At 39.3% G+C, this 7,966-nt stretch overlaps 3 protein-coding genes across 4 annotated transcripts in view; 2 read left to right on the forward strand and 1 right to left on the reverse strand.

The window, feature by feature from the left end:
* Positions 1-501, forward strand: part of LOC104813097 (FHA domain-containing protein PS1) — a 5,624-nt gene extending 5,123 nt beyond the window's left edge. The window contains exon 6 of the mRNA XM_010540615.2: positions 28-501. Within this exon, the coding sequence (XP_010538917.1) occupies positions 28-282 (255 nt within the window). The 3' untranslated portion in view covers positions 283-501. The remainder of the gene's footprint in view (positions 1-27) is intronic.
* A 2,400-nt stretch (positions 502-2,901) lies between these two features.
* LOC104813098 (protein SENSITIVE TO PROTON RHIZOTOXICITY 1-like) lies at positions 2,902-5,303 on the forward strand. 2 transcript variants are annotated; one of them, XM_010540616.2, is made up of 2 exons: positions 2,902-3,258; positions 3,481-5,303. In XM_010540616.2, the coding sequence occupies exon 2, from the start codon at positions 3,514-3,516 to the stop codon at positions 5,047-5,049; it is 1,536 nt and encodes a 511-aa protein (XP_010538918.1). In that variant the 5' UTR covers positions 2,902-3,258; positions 3,481-3,513; the 3' UTR covers positions 5,050-5,303. The 2 variants fall into 2 exon arrangements, with proteins under 2 accessions (XP_010538918.1, XP_019057952.1); XM_019202407.1 differs by lacking the exon at positions 2,902-3,258 and having other exon boundaries at positions 3,875-3,967; positions 4,083-5,303.
* A 626-nt stretch (positions 5,304-5,929) lies between these two features.
* Positions 5,930-7,966, reverse strand: part of LOC104813373 (dihydrolipoyllysine-residue acetyltransferase component 5 of pyruvate dehydrogenase complex, chloroplastic) — a 2,822-nt gene continuing 785 nt past the window's right edge. Inside the window, exons 2-7 of the mRNA XM_010540931.2 lie at positions 7,774-7,964; positions 7,048-7,239; positions 6,845-6,932; positions 6,644-6,714; positions 6,455-6,538; positions 5,930-6,322 (exon numbers count right to left, since the gene is read on the reverse strand). Of these exons, the coding sequence (XP_010539233.1) occupies positions 6,218-6,322; positions 6,455-6,538; positions 6,644-6,714; positions 6,845-6,932; positions 7,048-7,239; positions 7,774-7,964 (731 nt within the window). The 3' untranslated portion in view covers positions 5,930-6,217. The remainder of the gene's footprint in view (positions 6,323-6,454; positions 6,539-6,643; positions 6,715-6,844; positions 6,933-7,047; positions 7,240-7,773; positions 7,965-7,966) is intronic.

Genomic DNA, 7,966 nt, shown 5'->3' on the forward strand with positions numbered 1-7,966 from the left:
CCCCCCCCCCCCCCCCAATTGAAACAGGGCGTAATGTGCGAGACAGCGGAAGAGTTTCACGAGAGTATAGTGAATCCGTTCTCGGAGAGATTCATGTGGGCAGAGAGCTCGCCGAGGGGTCAGACATGGTGTCATCTAGACGACATTGTCTTGAGGGAAAGGTACATAAACCGGAGTTTATCGTGTAAGAAGGGAGGAGAGAGCAGTGCAGCAAAGGGCTTGAAGCTCATATTGCTCCACAACTCTCACTATGGCCACAACAAATTCATCCCCTCCAACTAGTAGTAAGCCTCTCTCTCTCTCTAAAGCCCCTTTTTCCTTTAGGAATTTATCGTTTCCATAAATTTAGAAAATCCTGATCCATTGAGAGATTATATATCAGAATTCGAATCTATAAGTTCGATTGGTTAATGAAATACGGTAGAGACGATCTTCTAATTCAACATATAGTTGTTGATCTTAAACAGTGATGAGGTGTGTTAAATAGGCGGGTTCTTGTTACTGTAGGAAGAATAATCTCTATTATTCTATCCATATGATATCGAACCGATCGATAGTCGAATTACTCAGATACCATTGTGACATTTAATTCTATCCATCTTGAAATTTAAATCACATTAATCATGATATGTTTTTTAGGGGTTGATCGTTTCGGTATTGGATTTAGGTTGAAAATTATTCGATTCAGTTTTTTCGATAATTATGTACCAATCGATTATTATATTATATTTATTTTGATTTGGTTTGATTAAGATTTTTATTAAGAAAAAATATATTTTTAAGATTTTCAACCTTCTATCCCCATCATGACAATGTCTGCGTCCTATAATACGCAGTCATGGCGAAAACTGTTGCCCTTCACTATGAATGACCCATCATTACCACAATCCACCCAACATCTCACATCAAGTCTTCCATTGTTTTGGTCCACACACTACTAACAAGTTTTAAAAAAATTTGCTAAAAAAATGTTTTTGTTTTCCACGTTGCCCTAAACCCTTATTCTCATCAATCATAGTAAGCATGTATTTAGAAAGAATATTTGCCCCATCATACTCACTATATTCATCTCCAAAGTGTTTTCTTAGTGGTGGATGCTCAAAGAAATTATGATCTGATAATCAATTTTGTTTTGTGTGTGGTCCAAAGCATAGAATATTTAAGGATTTTTTACAGACACCATCTCCAAATAATTCAGCATTAGGTTATGTCATCCCACTAAAATTTCAATAATTAATGTTATCTAGCAACTAGAGTTCGAAGATTGAATTTGAATGCAATCTTAAATCTTGCTTTATATCATTATATATCTGTTAGCTTTATCTCTTTTGTGCTTAGTTCGAAGTTTGATTATGTGGAAATCAGTATATGTTGACAAAAATCTAAAGTGTACCCAATACCCATCCATTTATTTTTTTTATATTAAAACTAGGCATGGAGGTTTTGGTACAATTCTTAAAAACCGGAAAAACTTTCTATCGTTTCAAAATGTTCGAAGGACCCGAGCTTTTCAAAATCGAATCAAACGGAACAGAATTTTAAAAAAAATATTAAACGAACAAAATTTCTTAAAAAATGTAATTTTTTTTAATAAAAATTGATATCGTCTCAATCGAACAATTATTGAACTGAATATCGAAATGTTCACCTTTATGAATATAAAAACGTTCATCTCTAATAAAGGTCGCTGTATAATATTGGATATTCGAAGACCACTTGTATCCGATTGTAAAATCATTAATTCGATTATGATTTGTGAGTAATCTTGGAACTACCCATCACATTAGTTACCCGAAATTTTAGAAGTAGGACAACAATAATGACCATTGAATTCTTTTTGTGTTGTTGGTAAATTATTAACCAATATTACCAAGAATGTTAGACTCCCACACCAACCACATTCTTTGAATGTAATAATTAATGATACATAAATAGTCTCGGCCACTTTATCCCAAAAATGAATTCATCTTTTGTCTAATTTTATCAAAATTCCAATTGGAATTGGCTTTGAACTCTGACCAAACAACCTCGCCACCTAGTTTTTTTCCAAGTTGATTATCCCCACAACATTAAACATAATTTTAAAAAGATTTCTAAATTAATCTATTGAACTGGTTGGATCGTAAATCTCTTAAAACCCCGTGTACATATATGTATGTATGTATATACATATACATATATTTGTATATGTGTGTGAAAATTTGACCAAGGAACGAGAGGCGCGTTTACATAGATTATTGGAAATTGATATGTCCCTAAGCAGGTGACAATCTTTCATTAGAATCTTTATCTAACGACTAATATTTTAGTTTCCCATTCTGTCCTTGTGTACCTCCTTTGAATCCTCCCCGGCAGTATATGTATATGTATTTCAATTTTTTTTTTGTTTTATATTTTAGTTATATTTAAATTATTTAAAAATAATTTATTTTTTAGTTCATCTATTTGTTATTTTTTATATTATTTTAATTTGTATATTAAATTATTTTAAAATTAAATTAATTTTGAAAATAATTACGAATTATTGGATTCGGTTTAAAACCTATTGTCATTGTTTATAAATATGCATCATTTAAATTAGTTTTTACAATTTTCAGTTTATAAATTTTTAAATATTCTTCGCCCTATAGCCAACAATTTTCAAGTATTACTACTATGCAAGAACGCATAAACTAATCATTTACATCTTTCCTTTCTAATAGTCTTTTAATATCTTATTTTCATAGATACAATTCAGATACCAAACTTTGAAATGTAATATTTATATTCAAATAAGAAATCTAAAATGTTAATTATATTCATTTTTTCACATTCAATTTATTTTAATAACAGTTCAAATATCTAAAAAATATATATTATATATCTAATCGTTCCCCGAGGGTAAGCTTTCATTGTGTAATAAGAATGAACGGGAAAATAATAATTTACGACTTCTATCTGTTCTGGTCGCATGGCGCTGGACCCACCCATTGTGGCATTGCGATGATTCCTCAACGTTTGATGTGATCAAACGATTTATAGCCGTTGGATCTGGCGGGGGCTGATTGAGATTCTTTCAACGGCTGAGATCAATGGGTTGACTTACAGCGTGTAATACTGGAAAAAGTGGAGGGGTCGAAAGCCAAAGGGAGTTGCTGTTGCTGATTGATAAACTCGAGCCCCTCTCCTCTCAATCCTCAAGCTCTGCTCTTCTCTCTCTCTCTCTCCATTAAAGCGGCCATTGGAGGTCACGAAGGAACATCTGAAGCCGATAACCTGGTGAGTTCCTCTCTCTGTCTCCTCTTATTTTCCTGTAGATCCTTTTTCTTGCAGTTTCGTGGTTTTACGTCTGTAAGTTGGATTGTTCAGAACGAGGTCACTTTCTTCGATTTCTGTTTGCATCGTTTTTCACGAGAATCCACGAGATTATTTATGGGTTTTATTCTGTGTAATTTATCTTATCCGGGTGATAATTCGATTCGACTACGATGATGTTATCAGTGTGTCGAGGCGATCGGATTTTGACCTCGGAATATGGATACTGACGAGGATCTGTGCCAGAACAATTGGGGGAACTCTCCTTCCACAGGTGACAAATTATCCGAACTGGTTTCTTCGGACAATAACGGGTCCTTCACAGCTTCTGCGTCGCAGCAGAAATGGGAAGACACATCTATCTTAGACTTCGACATGGGAATGGAGCCTGGGGACCAAGTGTTTGATGAAATGAGAGCTCCCGACCAAGAGGACGTTCAAGTGAACAATGACTCTCTGCAAGGCGGTAAGGCTCAGACTTGGGACCCGACAGCAATGCTGAACAATCTATCCTTTTTGGACCAGAAGATCCACCAGCTGCAGGATCTCATTCATCTGATTGTTGGGCGAGGCGGGCAGCTTGTGGGCCGCCCAGATGAACTTGTGTCTCAGCAGCAACAGCTTATAACCGCGGATCTTACTTCCATAATCATACAGCTGATTTCCGCTGCAGGTAGTCTTCTTCCATCTGTTAAGCATTATATGTCAACGCCTGGTCCATTCACGGGACTACCTGGTTCAGTCCTGTTTCCTTATGCAAGGGAAGCTGACAATGTTGCCCCCTGTAGCGCCCAAGACTCCGATTTGTCTAAACTGGTTGATCCTTCTGGTGATTCAAAGATTGATGAGAAAGATAGCCATGTCGTGGAAGAATATGAAATGAAAGACGAAGACGATGTAGATGAAGGAGAGAATCTTCCTCCAGGTTCGTTCGAGATATTGCAGTTGGAGAAAGAGGAGATTCTTGCTCCACACACACATTTCTGCACGATATGTGGAAAGGGTTTCAAGAGAGACGCGAATCTGAGAATGCACATGAGAGGCCATGGGGACGAGTACAAGACCGCAGCCGCTCTTGCTAAACCACACAAAGAATCTAGGTCTGGGTCTGGGCCAGTGCTGATCCAGAGGTACTCATGCCCATTTCCTGGCTGCAAACGCAACAAGGATCACAAAAAGTTTCAGCCTTTGAAGACGATCCTGTGCGTGAAGAACCATTACAAACGCACCCATTGTGACAAAAGCTTCACTTGCAGCAGGTGCCATGCCAAGAAATTCTCGGTCATTGCAGATCTCAAGACGCATGAGAAGCACTGCGGGAAAAACAAGTGGCTCTGTTCCTGCGGCACCACTTTCTCAAGGAAAGACAAGCTCTTTGGCCACATTGCTCTGTTTCAGGGCCACACACCGGCAATCCCTGTTGATGAGACGAAATCGTCAGCTGGGCCATCTGCCGGGAGAGAGGCCTCTGAAACCGTGAGCAGCCCCGGAACGGTGAATTTCAGTTTTAGCACTGCAAACTCTGTTAACCCAGAAACCGTGCTGCCCGGTGTCTTGGAAATGAAGGGAAATTTTGACGACTCTACAAACTGTTTCTCGCCTCTGAGCTTCGATACGTGCAATTTCGGAGGGTTCCATGAGTTCCCACGACCGATCTTTGATGATTCCGACAGTTCTTTTCAACTGATTATTTCAGGTGGGTGTGGTTTCTCACCAAGAAATGGTGGTTGTGTCTCAAATAGTAATAATCTCTAGACACTACCTATGTTTCAGTCCCCGTTCTCTGTTTTGGTTTATGTTGTCATTTGATGTAAGATGCTCTAGGCTCTCCCTTTTCTCCGTACTCCCTTCTCTCCAGAATAAATATATCAGGGAAGATGTTTATGTACTTTCTTATAACTTATGCTGTACTGTCAAAGTGGATTCAAAGTCACATTAATGTAAATACATAACCAAATAGATTTGTTACAAAAGTTAAATTAGTAAAGAGACCGGTTTATTCTCTCTTAGATCTTCTGTTTCCTAATGCTGACAAGAAAAGACCAAATATGCTGATTGTAGTACAGAAGCTTGCATTGAGTGGCTTCGAGATCATCAGAGATTGCAGCGCAAAGGTTTGAACTGAAAGCATTTCGCCGATATACAAACTCTTAAGGGGAAATAGAGAGACCGATAGTTTCCTCGTACCCCCTCGTAGTCAGATGCAACCGAAATTTCAAGTACTCGTCTGATCCCACTGTCTTGGTATCCAGAATTTCAGGAGCCCGTCTTTCAAGTGTCAGTCACTCACAAGATGGGATGGTTCGATCGAAAAAATCTGAAAGGGTGAAACCAAGGTCAGATATCCGACCCGTGCCTACACATAATGGTCACACCCATTCTTGCCTGCATTAACACAACTCCTGTGGGCAAGGCCGAAGATGTGGGTGTCAAAATTCTGAGATCAAGACGGGTTGGACTAGTCCCAGCTGGGCCAACCCGTTTTACACTCCAAGCCGAAGATGAAGACTTTCGTACGAATCACTGAATATTATATCAGGAAAGGCACAATACCCTTTGCATTCCTGTTTGAGTTGCTGTAATTTTCTCACAAAAATAAGATGAATCCAATGTTGTCTACTGTGTGAGAAATGGGTCGGAAAGAATATAAGCGGATTATTGGATTCAGCAGATGAACATCAAGGATATAGATACCAGAGTGATCAAAATCCAAAGAACATGAAGCTAAAACACATGAAAGGCTTCAGCAGCTAAAATCAAGCTGAAGAAGAACTTTCAATGTGCTGAATGTTGCAGAGCACAGAACTCCAAACTGAAGCAATAATTCAGTTCAAAAATATACTCTCAATGGATTTGGGTCAACCAAAAACTGATTACCACAGACAATGAGAGCTTCTTGGACACCAAAAGCGGTAATCTCGGTTTAAAAGGTAAGGTCCTTTGGGTCCTCGATAATGCTGGCCAGTGTTTGCAAGAACTGTGCAAGATCAGCACCGTAGATGACACGATGATCTGCCGTGACATTCACCTGCGGGATTACAAGTGACAAAGAGATCATTATCCCATGTCCCAAACAACTCAGAATGATCTGATGGACAGCTGAAAGATGGGGGAAAAAAACCAAAAACCAGTTCAGAAATATCATCGAGACACGAGTTACCTGCATCTGGTTTTTCTTGCCAATGCGGCCATCCTTAGTGGCAACTACAGTAGGTTGAGAAGCTCCAACCGCCATAATTGCTCCCTGCATTGATCCAAGCCGGAGAAAGGAACGTTTTTTTATTAATATTTCTTAGCAAATTATTCCAAGATGAAGACCTGAATCTCCATGAAGGTTTAAATTACTCACAGTTCCAGGAGGCAGAATGGCATCAAACCGATCAACACCAAACATTCCGAGGTTAGAGAGAGTGAAAGTACCTGAAATTAGGGAAAAGAAAAAGCTTGAAAATGATATCTGATCTTGAAGCTGCAGTCAGACAAACCGGTAATATAACCATTTCATTGTCAACCCACAAACTATATTTCTCTATTCGAGCATAATGTTTACCCGTGTTGTACTCCTGAGGCTGCAGCTGCTTTGCTCGGGCCTTGTCAACCAATTCTTTCCATTTCCTCGATAATGTGTATATGTCAACCTATTCACAGACAAGAATAAAGAAACCCGAAACCCGTAAGAGAACATTCCACGACAGAGTAAAGCACAAAAGCATCACCATGCGCAGAAGAAAGAACAAATAAAAAAGGGAAAACCTTATCGGCGTTCTGAAGAACTGGAGTGATCAAACCGCCATCGATAGCCACAGCCACGGCAATGTTGATGCTACTATTGTACGTAAAACTGTTACCGTCTCTGCAGGATGAATTCACAACTGGGTGTTTCGCCAGGGCCAGGGCAGTTGCCTTTGCTAGCAGTGCCGTCATTGTCACTCCTTTCGACTTAATCTAACCAACCAAACAAAAGTAACCCTAAATTAATACTGACTTACTCTACAAGACCTGTTTTTGCATCTAATGCTCAAAGTGAGAGTAGAGCTCAGCCAACCAGAGACATAAAAGAAAAACATACTTCAAACAGCCACTTCTCCTCATTCTCCAGTTACTATGATGTGTTACCTCATATGCAATATATAAAAACGATACAGATTGAGCTTGGACAACCAGGGACAAAGAAATAAGCATATGACATAAAAATCATGGTCGAAGGAAAATTCTGAGACTTAGGTAAGAATCCATTCATGCTGTTTCTTTGCTATTATCATAACCCTAGCCTATCAAAGTTCCAATCCTCTTCACTTTTCTATCATCATAATCAACCAAAGTACAAATCTTTTGCATTTTCCCATCATCATGATCAACCCAAGTTCCAATCTTTTCTATTTTCCAACCATCATGGTCAATCCCAAGTTCTTATCTTTTCCGTTTCCCAACCATCAATAAACAAAGTTCCAGCTATTCAAAGATGAATCCATATCTCACCTTCTTGTAGAGAGCATCAAGGGCATCGGTGGTGATTGTGTATCCAACCCTAAATGTCGGAACGGACAGACTCTCCACCATATTCCTGCTCACGGCGCTCTGCATTGTCGTGAACGGAACCACACTCCCCAACTCAACACCCGCCGCATGCGGCGGCGCAACCGCAGTCACTGGGGGAGCCCCCGCGGCGGCG

The sequence above is a fragment of the Tarenaya hassleriana genome, unplaced genomic scaffold, assembly GCF_000463585.1.
Source record: "Tarenaya hassleriana unplaced genomic scaffold, ASM46358v1 Cleome2, whole genome shotgun sequence".
NCBI classification, from domain to species: Eukaryota; Viridiplantae; Streptophyta; class Magnoliopsida; order Brassicales; family Cleomaceae; genus Tarenaya; species Tarenaya hassleriana.

Coding starts and splice junctions, on each gene's coding strand:
- LOC104813098 (XM_010540616.2), top strand. CDS start 3,514: ATGGATACTGACGAGGATCTGTGCCAGAACAATTGGGGGAACTCTCCT.